Here is a 16,828-nt window from a genome sequence, read left to right on the forward strand (position 1 = left end):
TGCTAAACCAGTATCTTAAAGGTTAGGAGTACGTGGTGCTAATTTGTTGTCCTGCGGTGAACGTTGTAAAAAAAATGTCTTGTTGGCTATATATGAATAGATATATAAGTAAATATAGATATACATAAATGAATGTAGAAATTTATAAATAAATAAATACAAGTCAAAATACATAAGTAGTCTTTTTTTCTTCAGCATAATGTATTTATTTTAAATATATCTATCTATTTACTTATGTCATCTTTTATGTCCCTAATAATAAACAACACAGTTAGAAGTTTCGTTGTTGACAAAAATGGTGTGTGGTATAAGTAGACCTTCTGTAGTGACAATGATCTGTTTGGAGTTCTAAAGAATTGTGAAAGTACAACAACAAAATCATTACACCCATGTAAAATAACTTCAAATATTGCCACACACAGAATTACAGGCAATTTTCTTTTGTTAAAATAATGAATATGCCCATATTTCAAATTGGAAACAAGTACTATATTAAACTATGAGAAACCATCTTGCCCCGATAAGTGAGGCGATGGTCCAATAGCGCAGCAGGAATTCTCCCGAGGTTGCAGAAAGCCGGTCTCACCATGACAGACTGGTCAAGCTTGGCAGATAATGCTACACACATATTTAGAATGAAGCAATGGCACAAAACAGATATTTTATTTTCAACTGCATCAATGTATTAAATTACAATATGACAGTATGAAAAGGGTTGTTTATAGTATTGACAACACTCATTATCTCATTTTTGGCTGGGGCAAGTAACAGTTTTTCACTTAAAAGCTCTAAAAACCCACTGTGCACTACCTGCTCAGCACCAAACAACAGAAAGATGGACAGTTGGTGAATAGCTGGTGATCATGTTAGAACACGGAGCAGCTGAAGAGCCAGATCTTTTCCTCAGTAGTTGGCAAAGACCAAAAACAGAACTGAAAAAGGGTGAATGTTGGATTTCACATTGATCAGATGGCCAGAAACACAACTTCACATGAATGCTAATGTTGATCCGTTATTGTTGGATGCATAAACAAGTAACTGTCGGCTGAGTCTAATAATTTACTTAAAAGTAGGGCTGGGCAAGTTAACTCGTTTCAATCGAGTTAACTCATCACTTGAGTTAATAAATAATAAAAATAATTATAATAAATAATTGGCGGATAAACAATCGAGTTAACTCATCACTTGAGTTAACTCGATTAAAACGAGTTAACTTGCCCAGCCCTACTTAAAAGATAAAGTGGTAGAGTTTTGTTCACAAGTTGTTTCTGATCCCCTCAACGGACAACAATAAATCTCATACTGAGAGTTTAAGTTATAAAGATGTAAATGCACATAATATTTTAAGTCGTACTAACTATAGCCCATCAAAGTACATACACACACATGCTCTTGCAGCTAATGAAATACTTTCAGAATAAATTTTGGAAATTAAGGCAGTAAATTACTTTGTGAACAAAATATTTTAAAGGGATAGTTCACCCAAAAAGAAAAATTCACTCATTATTTTCTCGACACTATGCTTTCCATTTCTTTGAGGAATTGTGAAAAGTCTATCTCGCAATCTCGGTGTAAAAGTAGCCACACACATGCATACCACAGGGACTTCTGTCAGTATAATTTGGTGTTTTCTCACATCCGGTACATAATGCTAGAACCATATCATTAAATAGGGTGATTATTTATTTATTTATGCATATATATATGCATTATATTTGATCACCCTCCCAGGTTACAAGTGAACTGTGGCTTGTAAACGTTTTGGCAGCGAGGGAAACCAGGCAAATCACATTCCAACAAGTTACCCATGAGCATGATGGACCTGCCTGTACCTTTTGGCCTTATCTGATTCTGAATTGTGTTCATAACAGTGACTGCATCAAATTTGGGTTTAGACTTACACTGTAACTGCTTTTTATTTGGTCATTTGTGTTAATCTACCTGATCAAGCTGAACATTGATATCTTTTGCATCTTGTGACTAGATTTTTCAAGATGTGATTTACCAGTTACATCTATAGCATCTTCAAACATGTTGTCACACAACACAATGTCCGTCACTATGATGATTGTATTAACATCAGTGTAGAATCAATGATCCCACAGCCTTGTGTGTCGGCTGTGCAAGTTACTGGAAAAAAGAGTCTGTCAAGATTATTACAGGAAGTGAGTGTTTGTATTACTCGTTGCTTGGTAGTCTTAGCCGTCGTTATGCTTGGGCATCTGCTGCTCCAGACTTGGCCCGGGATCTTGTCATTGGTCATACCTGGCGTACATTAATAATAATAATGATAATACAATTACATTTATATTGCGCTTTTCAAAACTCTAAACGGTTTTATTTGGTGAAGGATAAAATAAGGAAACAATCAATATACTCTTTAAAAACAACCCAGTTGATTGGGTTCTGGTAAGCAGGCGGTCGGCAGAGTTCTGGTCATGCTGGAGTTTGCAAAGCCCTAATGATATAGTTGATCATAAACTACAAACTACAACTGCTCTCATTCAATCAGCTGATCTAAATCTTCCTACTCTGCACATGTGCATGTTGTTTGAGCTAGTGAGAAAGAGGTAGCGAGAGAGAGAGAGTGCACTGATTACTTCGTCATTGTTGGCATCTGGAGGCAACTAGCAAGCTAATTCACTCTGGCAAGACTTGAAGGCTGTGGATATAAGAAGCCCTTTCAAAAAGAAAAAGGTTGAAGGCAGCAGACGCAGGTGAGGCGAGAGGAGGTAGAGGATGGGTTTTCTCCTGTTGTTGTTGTAGCCGCAGGTGGTTCAGGATGTGAGAACAGGCTCAGTTTGCTGAAGAAGAGAAGCCTTCAGCTCGGTGTTCTCCAAAGTTTTTGTCACAAGCTCTCTAATTTTTAAACCCATATATTTGAAGTGAGTATGGCAACTGATTCCTAGAGAGAGAGCACAAAGAGGATGGCATAAGGTTTGATAGAGGATGTTATGGAAGACAGATGTAGTGAGAGCACAGAATCCACTGATTGCACTGCAGTAAATCATAAATAGCAATCGAGTTGTTTTGCTGGGTTTTGTGGCTCTCGGCCCAAATTGTGCATAATGTGATATTGGTCAGATGACTGGTAAATTATTATTATTATAATTTATAAATTATACATATGTATGATGTAATCATCCCCTAAAAAATAAGAGATCTATATATAATCTGATTGTATTATCCTGATTTCCTTATCATGATCCGGACAGGAGAGAGGAGATGAGAAGACGGATGAAACACGAAAAGAGGGAGAGATACTGGAGAGGTGAAAATAGGAGAGCATCAGATGGATGGTTCAGAGCGAGTTACAATTTGTCACCATTTAAAAGAAGCTTGATTATTTTGCGCTGGGCGGAAGCCCCTGTTGTTTCAGGATCAATTCCTCTGGTGGTGGTGTATTTTTAAAAGGTTCTCATTACCTGAGCTGTCAGCAACTTGTTGATCGGCCCTTTGTTATATGTGTTCTTGCATTTTTTTTTATCCTTGTTTACAAGGTTATTTGGAGGCTCATTTCATTAACACTTAATCGCTTCTGTGACTTGATTAATCTCTGAAGAAGTCTGTCTAATACTCTCTCAGCTGGATTGTTTGCTCTGTCGGATTACAGTGTGATCACACAGGACACCTTGCAGTGTGTTAAGTGTTTTTTGCATGTCTTCCCTCTAGTGTGTGCGGAGGCGTTCAACCCAGATGACGACGACGAGGACACAGAGCCCAGAGTGGTTCACCCAAAAACAGACGAACAGCGCTGCAGACTGCAGGAGGCCTGCCGAGACATCCTATTCTTCAAAACATTAGATCAGGTGAATAAAACTCTGAGACACACACACATATAAACAGACACATTGCAAAAAAGAACTCTGTCCCCATACAGACGAGTGAAATAAAAACATAAACATCACTGTCTATTTCGGTGTTGAACTCCCAGAAGTGCTTCAGTGCATATAGATTATTACAGGGATGAGATCTTCATCAAACCATTCAGTGACCCACTGTGCTTATATGAAGATGACTTTTCTCCACTTTTGTATTTACATGGATCCTTCAGCTGAATGTGGATTCACTAGAGTTTCATATTGAAAAAAATTAAAATTTCCCACACTGATGATATGAATGTGTCTGGATATTCTGACATTTCAAAGATATTATCCATCAATTACACTTACTATAGGCATGATCCCTCAATCATGATTGGACTGGGGCAACCAATCACTTACCTGGTTGAGCGGGTGCTGTATTTCGGGAAACTTGAGTCCTCCCACAGCCCGCAGGTTTGGTTCCTGATCCGCTCCTCTGCTGCATGTCTTCCCTGCTCTCTCTCCTTCTGTCACCCTTAACTCTTTCACGTCAAATAAAAGCTGAAAACCCCCAAATATATCTTTAAAACAAATCATGATTGAACTAAATAAATTAAAATAAGCGTAGTGTTTATAATATACAGCTTTCTCTTAGTTTAAATAAGATAGATATTTTGTGATTTACATGTGATAGTGTTAATCGTGGCATGGGATTTTGCAATTCTTTCATTCTGTATGACGATACATTTCTGGACGTTCTTATCAAAATGTCCGTCTCTGTCTCAGGATCATTGCAGCCCTAAGATCCTTGCATGTTAACATCATATCTACATTCATTCTACATTCACAGTCACCAGAAGAAACCATACAATACAGAACCAAAGCCCTGCAAATAATACCGTTTTATTAAATACTAATACTTAGGTATTTGTGTATTCAGTCACTGATGTTGCATGTTTTTTATCTGAATGGACACAACAAATTGATGGATACATGGACGCCCACACGGAGCCTCGCGCACACCGTCTGATGTGTCACGCGGAGCTAAGTGAACCGTCACTTACAGTGTAACACTGGCTTCAGAGGAAACTGCTCTTGGGGCAGGTCAGATGATACACTGCAGATGGGAAAGGACAACTAAGCACTTGTTAAACATCTTTGGTGTGTATATTGTATCTTGAATCAGTAGAGGTCTGTTTAATTTGCGTGTCTTATTGGCTTGAAAGCCAATGCTACAGTGCTGTGATTATGTGCTTGATTTTTGATGGTGTTGTGAAACGACTTAACTAAGACCCTACTTTATTTGGGCATCAATAGATTTGTTTTGGTTTAGAATATGTGCTTAAAAATAATTTGATGTTATTAAAACCGCTTTAATTCTATTAATCATAATAAAATGTGAAGGAGTCAAGCCCCATAGACAAATATAATTTCTGGGAAATTTGCATATTGCGGTAAAATATAAACAGTCATTCATTGGATACTTCAGTCAGGACACCCACATATACTGTGTACACAGTATAATCACTGGTGTAGTGTGAATAACAATAGGGGGGTGTCAAATAAGGCTGTTGTGCACTCACCAGGAATGACGATCGCAACATGTGACCACGATTATCTCCTGCCAACATTGCTGCTTTGTTCACTTGCCTAAACAATTAATGTTTTACTTTCTAGTCATTTGACATGGGTCTTATGCTGCCATCTGTGCAAATGACACGTTCTCTATTGATGGTCCCTCCCTTCACCTCAGCTTTTTGACCGATTTGAGTACACCCTCATAGCACACTTTATGTTACCATACTTGTCAGTGAGAGCAGATGACTTGTGCACTCAAAATAGAAAGAGCGAGTATGGAAGTATGCAAAATAAGACATCAGTGTTATGAAAATGTGTACTGTACTTTACCTTATGTCCTTTATTTCCCCACTGGAATAATAAAACCTCCTCTCGACTCTGCTCAGGAGCATTACTCATATGAGATGGATATATAGCATCTTGAGCTGCTAGTGTAAACACACACAGACAAACACACACGCAAACATACGGAAACATTTCCACTCCTACTATTTTTTTCTCTGCCTCGTCTGTGTCTGACATCACTCCTTCCATCACCCATCCAGGAGCAATTCTCTGAGGTGCTAGACGCCATGTTTGAGTCACGGGTTCAGCCCCTGGACCACGTCATCGACCAGGGAGATGATGGAGACAACTTCTACGTCATAGAAAGGTAGGAGGAAGACACACACACACACACAAACAAACACACACGCATGTTGGGTCATTAAAGTTTGTTCATTCAAATATTTGTTTTTGGTGAGTTTAAATATTGTAAGGCTTGAGATGACAGTCATAGTTGTGGCCCTTGTGCTTCACAAATAACAAACGGAGAAGTAAAAATACATTAGAAAATAACGTAAAAACACAGTTCTGAAAGAATGTAAATACTAAATTTGTTACAGAAATTAAAGCATGATATTCCAAAACAAAAATACCAGCTTGAATTAGGTAAAATTAGCGAAACCTTTACGATAAAAGTTTGACTGGGCTAGAGTCCACTGTTACGTTGCAGGAGTAGTAAAGTGGATCTCATCTCTCTTGATGTAAAAGACTGACATAGAAAAAAAATATGCATTTAGCTTCTGAATATTAGTTAATATTAATTCATATTCTCAGGGACTTGTTTTGTAAAAAGATGACGTAAAAACAATAAAAAAACATTTTTTGTTAGTGTCTTTATTTTAAAATGATTGTTGGTAACTTTGATAAACTTCCTCGATTATCTTACACCATGCTGATAAGTGATGACCTAACCTTGATGGGGGTTTTTGACCTCCGTCAGCAAAAAGAGAACATACCCACCAGTCTAAGGCTAGTGGCTGGTCATTGTTTATCCCACCACAGCTTCTGGTCGGTCTTGGTATGCTGCAGATCAGTTTTTCACAGCAGTTTATCTCCTCTTGTTGAGTGCTATATCTTGCCATCTACCAACACTCTGTCTAAATCAGCGTGCGGCCCTACAGGAGACATGTTACGACCTTTAATAGCAGCACGCCTGCCTGGTCGTATACTATCCCAGAGTTTTCCCTGACCTGTTAAAAGGGTAGGTGGTAGTTAATGTCACCAGCAGGCTGGGGTGTGAGGGATTAAACTGCAAAAAATGAAAAAGGAAAGCAGGGGAAGAATAGAGGACATTTTAATGTTTTAATGTTTAAATGTTCAAACTTTTTATTAAGTCATTAAACCTTATATACACATCTCTGCAGTCCTGTTGGCGCCACATTAACCATCAATATAAACACATTAGTCTCTGCTGTCAGATGTACTACACTGTTTTGGGTCTTTATTAGTGGGGATATTATGCAATTTCCACGACGCCACTGTCTGAAAAATGATCTATCACGACAGTTTCATGAGGCATGGATAAGACGGAAAGCATAAGTGTGCCCTCCAAGCATTTACCCGGCTGGAGATCGTCTGTAATGTGTATGTATATATAAGGAGCAGCCTTCCCACTCAAACCTGAACAATCCTGTTCTGAGGCCTTGAAGGAAGGAAGGAACTGGAGAGCCCTCAGGGAGGAGGAGTAAATATAAAACAGGAGTGGTGACATGGAAATGATGTGAAAGAATCATTGTGGTATTGAGCTCTTTGGTTTAAAAACATTTGAAGCCGCTTTAATGTAACCAAACAAATTAGTTGGGTGGCTGTTCCAACTGTAAGTCAAACATCCATAATCTATACTGCGTATCATTTTGAGGGGTTGTGGTGGGAGCTGGTGCCAATCCCAGCTGGCCTTGGGTGAAAGGCGGGGTACACCCTGGACAGCTCACTGGCGTATCGCGGGGCCCACATACAGAGACAAGCAACCATTCAACTATAAGTCATCACTAGTATAAATAATATTTGTTTGTGATAAGTTGGGCTCTTTGATGTTCCATCAGTCATTTTCATCAAAGATGTCCTGCCTTCAACTTTCTAATTATGCTGAAAGCTCTTAGTTGTTGAAAAAACACTGTGAAGCTAAAGGACCGATTCATTTTTTTTTATTCTGGTAAATGGTGAGATGTTAAAAATCTGAAGACCCAGAGGCTGACGAGGCAGATAACATCTTCATTATGCGCACAGCCTCTCAATGCAAGAAGTCACATCCGTTTGTCCTACGGCTTTATTGTAGCATTAGTTAATATTAATAGTTAATTTTAAATTCTGTTCATTTGAACTTCCTCTGGGTTTATATTAGTCGTGGGTGAGTTTCCTGTTTCTGTGTACAAGTAAAGCTAGTTATTCCAAGAATCTTGGTCTATTTTTTTACATCTGGCAGATTCACTGTGTGAAATTTATCAATGATCAACAGTTTTCACTCTGGGTCTGTCGCTCTGTTAAAGAACAAGCATCAAAGTATTTTAAACAGTCTGTGGATCAACCTGTTAAACTGTGCTAAACTAAACTGACGGGACACAAGTGATCATCGTCCCTGTTTTCATGGTAATCCAGTCAAACTAAGTAACACTTAATACTCCACCAGCGACAAGGGTTATAAGCCCTGCTACACAACCAATGGGGGGACAGGATCTCTTTCAAAATGACTGTTAATCCTGGCGAACAACAATGCTGCAAATGACCTTCCCCAGGTTTAATCCTCGTACAGAGAGAGGGGGAATGCGGTATTATACTGAATCAGCAGCAATGGAGTAGTTATTGATACTGTACATGCAGATTTACAACAACTGCTTTAAATGAAATATGGACATAGCTGTGCACACTGGGGCAAATACCCAGTGTGCCATACTAACAGAGTCCTGTCCTGAGGCTTTGATCTGTAATTAAATCTATTTAAACCAGTGAGTGGGTCATTAAACTAAACACCAATCACCTCTTAACTACTGAGTTAGATTAATCAATAAATAATGTTTCCTCTTTTCCCAACTCACCATCACTGTCTCTCTCGCTCCAGGGGTGTGTTCGACATCGTGGTATCGGGAAATTGTGTGGGGCAGTATAATAACAAGGGCAGCTTTGGGGAGCTGGCACTCATGTACAACACGCCACGTGCCGCCACCATCGTCGCCACCGAAGAGGGGTCACTATGGGGACTGGTAAGACTGTCTAAATAGACAAACACACACACACACACTGTGCTAAAGCAGACAGCGTCATGTGGGACACTTTAGTGGTTTTTCATTGTATTTGCAAATACAGACTATTTTGTAGTTACTGACCATGTAAACCACTGCTTGATACTGCTGAGGTTTTATTAAGTCTTAAATGATTCTGTTGTGAACACTGTCAGTTACCATACACAGCACATAGAGTTGTGATGCATGGACATTTTAAGAATGGAGTCCTGTGATCTATGAATGAAGCCAGTGTTCAGCTCTGATGGTTTTTGCTGCTGCTGCTCCCCCCTGTGGCCAGACGGGGCATGACCAGAAACCATCAGACAATCTAATTCTAGGAGGTTTGTTTACTCGTGTTTGTTTTTCCTTAGGACCGTGCCACATTTCGTAGACTCATTGTGAAGACCAATGCCAAGAAGAGGAAGATGTACGAGACGTTCATCGAGTCTGTGCCCTTACTCAAATCACTGGAGGTTAGTTTAATCGTTGTAATCCTCTCATCGCTGCTTCTATGTTTTCTTTTGTCCCATCACACGTGACGTTTGTCATACAGCTAACTGCAGCACAGTCTACACTCACTAAAAAATTGTCTATGTAATTCTGATGATCGCACAACTATTTATTATGTCATTAATGTTTTACAGTGTTTACATGATCATAATCTTCATAAACTCCCTGCCTCTACTTTATTTGTCTTGACTCATCCTCATCTACATTTCTACCTTATTTCTCTGTCCAGGCAAACGAGAGGATGAAGATAGTGGATGTATTAGGAGCAAAGCAGTTCTTAGATGGTGAACGCATCATCACACAGGTGAGACACAAACCGACCTCTGGGTAATGTCCGCAAATTATCCGGAGGGTTTTTTTTTGAGAAGGCAAACTAAGACATTCTCTGGAGTTTATATCCTGCCTGCTCCCTAGCAAAACCTCTAGATAATGAGCGAGCCCATGTGAGAATACAGCAGGAGATTATCAGAGAGCGAGTGGGCGAGTTGACGCCATTCTAACATGTGACCGAAATAACGTAAAGAATACAAATATCTCAAGATGAGAAGGGGTGTCAAACATGTAGAAGATGAAGCTGTCAACTCGGAGAGACTACCAGATTCAAGAGTTTTTGGGGATAACAGCTAACAACAGTGTCGATGTGCTGTTTAAGAAAACCCTACTGATTTCTGCAGTGGTATTTAGACGTTATGTCCCACCTCCTGCATGATCTACCCAGACGCTACCCCTCACCTGAATGTTTCTAAGATATTCCTGTTGTTGTGAATGTGACAGAACCGCACCATCTCCTGCTAAGTTGTTCACATATGAAAGGTGAACTCTGCAGAATGTCTAGACCCAATTGTCCAGACATTTTCCGGAGTTCATGTCTGACAACGGCTCAGCAGTGAAATGCTTCTAGTTTCCACATTTTTATATAATAGTACGTAACTTTTTCTCAAAGTAATGATAACGTCTCTGTTTTCTTCTCCTCAGGGAGACAAGGCTGAGTGCTTCTACGTTGTAGAATCTGGGGAGGTCAAGATCATGATGAAGAGTAAAGTAAGATCCCCTTAACCCATATTTTCAGTTGAAACATTTTTACTGTGAATGTGAATTGATGTCTCTCTACATCCCTTCATAGTCCAGCTGTCTTTTCTCTCTTGGCTCAGTTTCAATAAACAACCAGTTGGGTAAAAAAAGGAAAGATCGCTTGAAATGACAAATCCTGTCAGAGTTGAATAATCAAGTGTTTTTACTGGTTGAGGAATATGCAGCAGTATAACAGTGGATTTATACTTCTACCAGCTAGCTTCTATGCAGAAGATTTTGACAGTGACAGCCCACACTCCACATTAAAAACCACCAGAGCACAAAAGTGTTTTTGCCTAGCAACAGGGGGAACCACAATAGTCTCAGCCTGCGAGTGCTTCCAGCTGTGGGAAAAAAGAATGAGGCACTCGGTTCCTAACCTTTAATCCGCTCCTATTCTTCTCCCCTCCCCACAGACGAAGGCGGACCATGCAGACAATGCGGAGGTGGAGATAACGCGCTGTAGCAGGGGTCACTACTTTGGGGAGCTGGCCTTGGTCACTAACAAGCCCCGGGCCGCCTCAGCCTACGCAGTCGGCAATGTCAAGTGTTTGGGTAAGAAAGGATACACTCCACAGCACTCCTTTACTCCATTTGCCATTTTTCAATACCAAGTCACAATAAAACTGATATAGAAGTTTGAATAAGTTAGATGTGTATATAAAGTATCACATTATCAACCAGGTCTTTATGAATCTTTAAAATATTCCATAAATCCTGAGTATATAGTTAAACTTGATTTATTAAGCAGTAATTCACTCAATCCCACATCAAAGCCTGCTGTGCTCTTGTCTCTCTAGTTGAACTGCTACATTCAGACTGCAATGAGATATCAAGTGGTGTTTGTGTTTATATTCATTCTCATCTCGTCTCTCATCACCTTGTACTTTTTGTTGATTTGAAGGCCGCTCAGTAATTATTGGACTTTTGAAGTGGCTCAGATAATTCAGGCTCTACAGTCGATGAGCGGCTCTTCTCTCTTTCAAATGAACACAGGATTTTAAATCGCTGGTCATGTTTTTCTGGCACCTCTCGTGAAATCTATTTTGGCTTTTATAATGTTTTTTTATACACCCAGTTTTTTGTCGTTGTATATAGTTGGTTACTCTTTGTCTCTGTGCTCTCTCATATTTTCTCCCTTTCAATATTACCCTTGCATCAGTCATTAAACTCACTCATCAGCACATCTTGTTTGTCAGTGTTAGTACAAGTTTTCTGTTGTGATGGTGCAGCACCTTGTTTTGAACAGCTGAGATGAAATGTGCTGTCTGTTGTACATGTACCATACTCCTTCTGTTGCAGAAGTAAAAGACGAGCAGGACTTAGAGGGCTCCCTGAGGCCACGCTAGGAACATTTAGACTGGAGATGCCCAAAGTCTAAACACATAATAAAACAGTCAGCTGAACTTAAGAAACATTTCACTGTTGATCTAAGTATTCAGTTTTGATGGTACCAGAAGAGAAGCTCAGTGTTTGGACTGAGCTGCTGTGCTGAAGGAAAACAGCGAGAAACCTTTTCTGTTCCTGGTTTGTCTCACTTCTTTGAATCACCTGTCTGAAATGTGTTTCTCTGACTTTCTTAACTTTCTCTGCTGTGACGGGATGAACATTAGACCCTGTTATCATCTCCTGGGTTTGTGTTACCTATGCACTTAGCCTTGTTCGCAGTATGTTTCCACTGATAACAGATTAAGATATGCTGAAGACTCTCTTGGCAAAACCCTGAAGTGATTATCATGTTGGGATATTGTTTCACTCTGGTGCGGTGGTCGTGGATGGATGAAGTCTGGGAATCTCCAGGAACTTTAGCCACATACACATGAAGTACTTCTTTTATCTGTCACTGTTATAGATTTTGTGAAACATTTTAAAGCCATCAACATTTAGTTCAGTGGATTTTTTCATTTGTTGTGACTTATGTCTTTAATTCCCAAGCTAATACATCTCTCTCCCCCTCTCTCTGCAGTAATAGACATCCAGGCGTTTGAGCGCCTCCTGGGCTCCTGTAAGGAGATCATGAAGAGGAACATCTCCCACTACGAGGAGCAGCTGGTAGCCCTGTTCGGCTCCAGCATGGACCTGAGAGACTGAGCCTCCCACACCACCCTCCGTGCCTTCTACCACACTCACACACACACGCACAAACACACACGCACACACACTCATATCACACAGACTCATAATAAGCTTTACACAACCGTGCAAACACATGAGAAATTGTACTTGGCTCACCTGCAGGTACATAAATCCTCACTTCCTATGAATACAAACACACAGTCGCATACACACAGACATTTACACTGACACCTATACAGGCACTGAGAGAAGCACACTTATAGTCTGCTCACCCTCGTACACATTCTAGCTCAACACACTCAGTGACAGGCTTATGTTGTGGACAGACAGACAGCCAGACAGCCACGCACACACAGCTAGCTAAAGGCCCACACCCTTTGTTTATTGAGCCAGCTTCAACCTCCCAGTATGAATGTCTTCGCTGCAATGACCTTAATACAGGTAAAGCAGTGTAAGGACATTAAAGACACACACACACACACTCCATTCACTTAAAAACAACCATCCTTATGCTTTATATGTGCAAGCTTCACACGAGCACTTAAACAACTCAAAGTTGTTCCAACTATCCTCAGCCAAGGACACATCAACACACATGTACACACACTCGGGTACAGATGCAGACTCTCATACACATAGGCAACCACACTTGCAAAAACGGACACATTGTGGTAAAATGAAGACAGAAAACTTTAAAAATCTCTGAAAAGGAAAACCAATCAAAAATGCAAAAAAATTGATATGTTTAAAGAAGACAGAAGTTTTAGAAATGTTTTATGAAGATAAAAAACAGAAGCTTTGATAAAATATTATTTAAATAAAAAGTGTTTCCTCTTTGGGAGGGCGGGGTGCAGAACTTTGTGAGTGCGCTCCATTTCTTCCTCTACTGTTGTTGATTGAGTTGAGTTAGTGCTGGTGATTATTGCAGTACCACAGAAGAAGCAGTGAAAACGATAACAACCCTATGTTTTCTGGGAAATTGTTATTCTATCATCAACGCCACACTTCATTGTATTGAATTAATTATTAATGTATCGTTATTATATATTTCATTTATTATTTTTTGTTTTGCTTTGACCAATTATAATAGAGTTCACCATCCATCTCTGACAAAATGTAAAAAGAGAAAAAAAATTCTAATAAAAAACAAACAAATAGTGCTGATTTCTCCTTGATTATCCTTGAATACGTTGTCCTGGATAAAAAAAAATGAAAAAATAAAGCAAAGATTTTGTTAAAATCTTGCCTCTTTGTTGGAATTCTACTCAACTCTGCTGAATGATGTTCAGCAAACTGTGTGCGGTGATTCTTGTTTTACAGCTTCAGCCCTAAACAACATGGTTTTCACAGAAGGACAACGCTTCAATGCAGGCGGCAGCTCTACAGTAAATACCAGTTCAGTGATTGACATTCTACTTTTGTTGACAGTCGGTCAGACATATTGACTAAACTCAACAGTTATTTTTAAGACTAATATTAAAAATACTCAGAATTTTAATGATGCCACAACCAGTGTTTGTTTTTAAAATGTCACTTCTCCCTGAAGTTTTTTTTGGAGAGCCTCCTTACTGGAAATTGTGTATCCACTCCTGTTTAGTGTCTGTGTATCCGCTTGTTGAGTGATGTCGTGTCCATGTCCAAACAACAGTCGCAGAACCTGTGGCTTTATTCACCATTGTCTCTTTTTAGTGGGGCATCACTGAGGGTACAAAAGGGAACACATTTTTATTTAAGGATGTTTTTTCCCGGCAGAGCAGGAGCACATAGGACTCTACTCATTTCAACTTACCTTCTATCTTCACAAAGTTGTTTTTGTGCTGCCCAGCTACGTCTAGCTTGTGAACATTACACACATTGGCATTTAACTTGACTTGGTATTTAATCTTCTGAGATCCAGGAACAACAAGGATCACAGCACTGCAGCATCTTCAAGATACCAGAGCTTTCACCCAAAACGTTTATCACACAACATACCACGAAGCAAATGTTTTATTCAGCTCCTCCCTCGCACAGATTGAAGTGAATTGGAGGCAAAGGTTCTTCACTGATACATTGGCATATGGGTGCCTGTGCCCTTCAAGGTTCAGTGTGTAGAATCTAGTGACATCTAGTGTTGAAGTTGCATGTTGCAGCTGAATACCCCTCACCTCACCCACACCTTTGAAACGTGAAAGAGAACCTGTGGTAGCATTCAGCTGTCATAAAAACTGTTAAAAAGGTTTGTCCAGAATGGGCTACTGTAAAAAACATGGCGGCCTCTGTAAGTATTTAAATATATTAAGGGCCCATTCTAGGGTAAAGAAAACAACAATTTGTACAATTCAGATAAAACTTACTAGTGAAAAAATCCCTTTGATTATTTTACATACAATTTCTGCCAATAGATCCCTTTCACCTAAATCTTACACACTGCACCTTTCAGCTGCTTCCAGATATTGTATCAAGCCATAACTCTTCTATCGATATGAATTTTAGTTTTCTAGACAAGTTAAAGAAACGGTAAAGTTAGAGCAGGCGCTGCTGTCGTAATTTTCCCATCATGCATAGCGTTCGCGCAACAAACGGTGTATTTATAAAGTATATATTTCTATTCAAAACGCTGAGGTCTATCCGCCACATAATATAAACTCTGTATGTTTCTGTTTATTTCCGCGATGTTTCAGTTGTGTCCTTCAAACTTGAACCATGACAGAGAAGGTTTAGACGGAGACTCGGGCTCGAGATTCAGCCATTCCGCAGACATCTGCTCTTGGTTCTCTTCAGATCGCATAAATCTTTCGCCTTTTACTAAAGATTTCCGTGGAGAGGACCAATAAGAGTATATCTATTTTTTTTTCAATTGAATGCTACACACTTCCTACTTATTATACGGAATATATAGCTCACTGTAGAGCTAACCCTATTAATAACACATGTAATATGTCATGATGTATTTTATTAAGGCATTTTGTAGTTCATGTAACCGGATGACTTCTAGGCCGTGTCCTCCTCAGTCTGACACAACACTATGCTTTTATTTTACTGCCCACCCACATCGTTTTTATTACAATAACTGTAATGCTTTGTTGAATCAGTCACTGAAGACTGATCGTTGAATAGAAATATTAACAGGCTGGTAATAATAGCGATACAGATATCACTCGGTTGGGTTTTAAGATGGAATATGGACCAGAATATGTATGTTGTCCTGCACAACCAGTCATTATGTTAGCTCAAGCTAAGTAGCTTACGTGGCTACAGGTTGTCTAAATAATGGCTTCTGCCATTTGAACGTTACGCCAGTGTTAAAAGGACCTGACTGCATTCCTTAAGACACGAGCACTGCGTAGAAAATCGTCTTGATGTCCTAAAGATCCTAAAAACAGGAACAATGTCCTGAGGCGGAGCAGGAGCCTTCGACACGTAAACTCTTTAGGACTCGTAATGCTCAGTAGCACTTTACCTGTTAAGAGTAAAAAATAGCTATTTATAAATACGACGCAAACATTTCACATCCTGGTTTGGTTCGATCTTCAACGTATCAATCCATAACTCTGCTACCGATAAGAATTTGAGTTTTCTGGAAAAGTTAAAGAAACGGTAAAGTCTCCAAAAAGTAGAGGAGCGGCCGCAGTCGCCGTGCTCCCATGATGCATAGCGTTTGCGCAACGAAGTTAATAAATTAGATATTTCTACTCAAAACGCTGAGGTCTGTCGCCACATAATATAAACTCTGTATGTTTCAGTTTATTTCCCATGTCTTTCAGATGTGTTCTTCAAACTTGAACCATTACAGAGAAGGTTTAGACGGAGACAAGGAAGTGAGATCCGACCGTGTTTCAAGCATCTGCTCTTGGTTCTCTTCAGATCGCATAAATCTTTCGCCTTTTACTAAAGATTTCCGTGGAGAGGACCAATAAGAGTCTATCTCAATTTTTTGATGCCCTGCGTAATGCGGGGCTTCCTGTTATTGTTCAACATTAAAACCACTTGATATAATACAAGTTAAAGTCATCAACACGTTAAGTTATTATCACACGTTTAAGTAATTGTTCCACGTGTTTGAAGAAATACGGAACTTATTTCCACTGCTACCAGATATTGACATCTGCCTCCAGATCAGCCATCAGCAAAATTCCATCGCAACAACTGAGTTTGAACTGCAATGGATTTCTTGTATATAAATAATGTTTTGATTGACAGAGGACAGGTGCTGTGCGCACTTGGTGTAGAATTATGCCTCTACTCTTTCCAATAACGTGTCGAGGC

General features: G+C 39.6%; 1 protein-coding gene and 2 non-coding genes across 4 annotated transcripts in view; all 3 read left to right on the top strand.

The window, feature by feature from the left end:
* The window catches only part of prkar2aa (protein kinase, cAMP-dependent, regulatory, type II, alpha A), a 41,138-nt gene extending 27,398 nt beyond the window's left edge, over positions 1-13,740 (top strand). For both annotated transcript variants that reach the window (XM_061075269.1, XM_061075270.1), the window contains exons 4-11: positions 3,673-3,809; positions 5,927-6,033; positions 8,761-8,902; positions 9,295-9,396; positions 9,663-9,737; positions 10,409-10,474; positions 10,921-11,059; positions 12,471-13,740. In XM_061075269.1, coding sequence (XP_060931252.1) covers positions 3,673-3,809; positions 5,927-6,033; positions 8,761-8,902; positions 9,295-9,396; positions 9,663-9,737; positions 10,409-10,474; positions 10,921-11,059; positions 12,471-12,595 — 893 coding nt within the window. In that variant the 3' untranslated portion in view covers positions 12,596-13,740. The remainder of the gene's footprint in view (positions 1-3,672; positions 3,810-5,926; positions 6,034-8,760; positions 8,903-9,294; positions 9,397-9,662; positions 9,738-10,408; positions 10,475-10,920; positions 11,060-12,470) is intronic.
* A 1,585-nt stretch (positions 13,741-15,325) lies between these two features.
* LOC133007907 (U5 spliceosomal RNA) lies at positions 15,326-15,437 on the top strand. Its single transcript, XR_009680199.1, has one exon. It is a non-coding gene; the product is annotated as a U5 spliceosomal RNA (small nuclear RNA).
* Positions 15,438-16,407: 970 nt separating this feature from the next.
* On the top strand, positions 16,408-16,521 carry LOC133007905 (U5 spliceosomal RNA). Its single transcript, XR_009680197.1, has one exon. It is a non-coding gene; the product is annotated as a U5 spliceosomal RNA (small nuclear RNA).
* Positions 16,522-16,828: the final 307 nt, after the last annotated feature.

Source organism: Limanda limanda, chromosome 7 (assembly GCF_963576545.1).
Source record: "Limanda limanda chromosome 7, fLimLim1.1, whole genome shotgun sequence".
NCBI lineage: Eukaryota > Metazoa > Chordata > Actinopteri > Pleuronectiformes > Pleuronectidae > Limanda > Limanda limanda.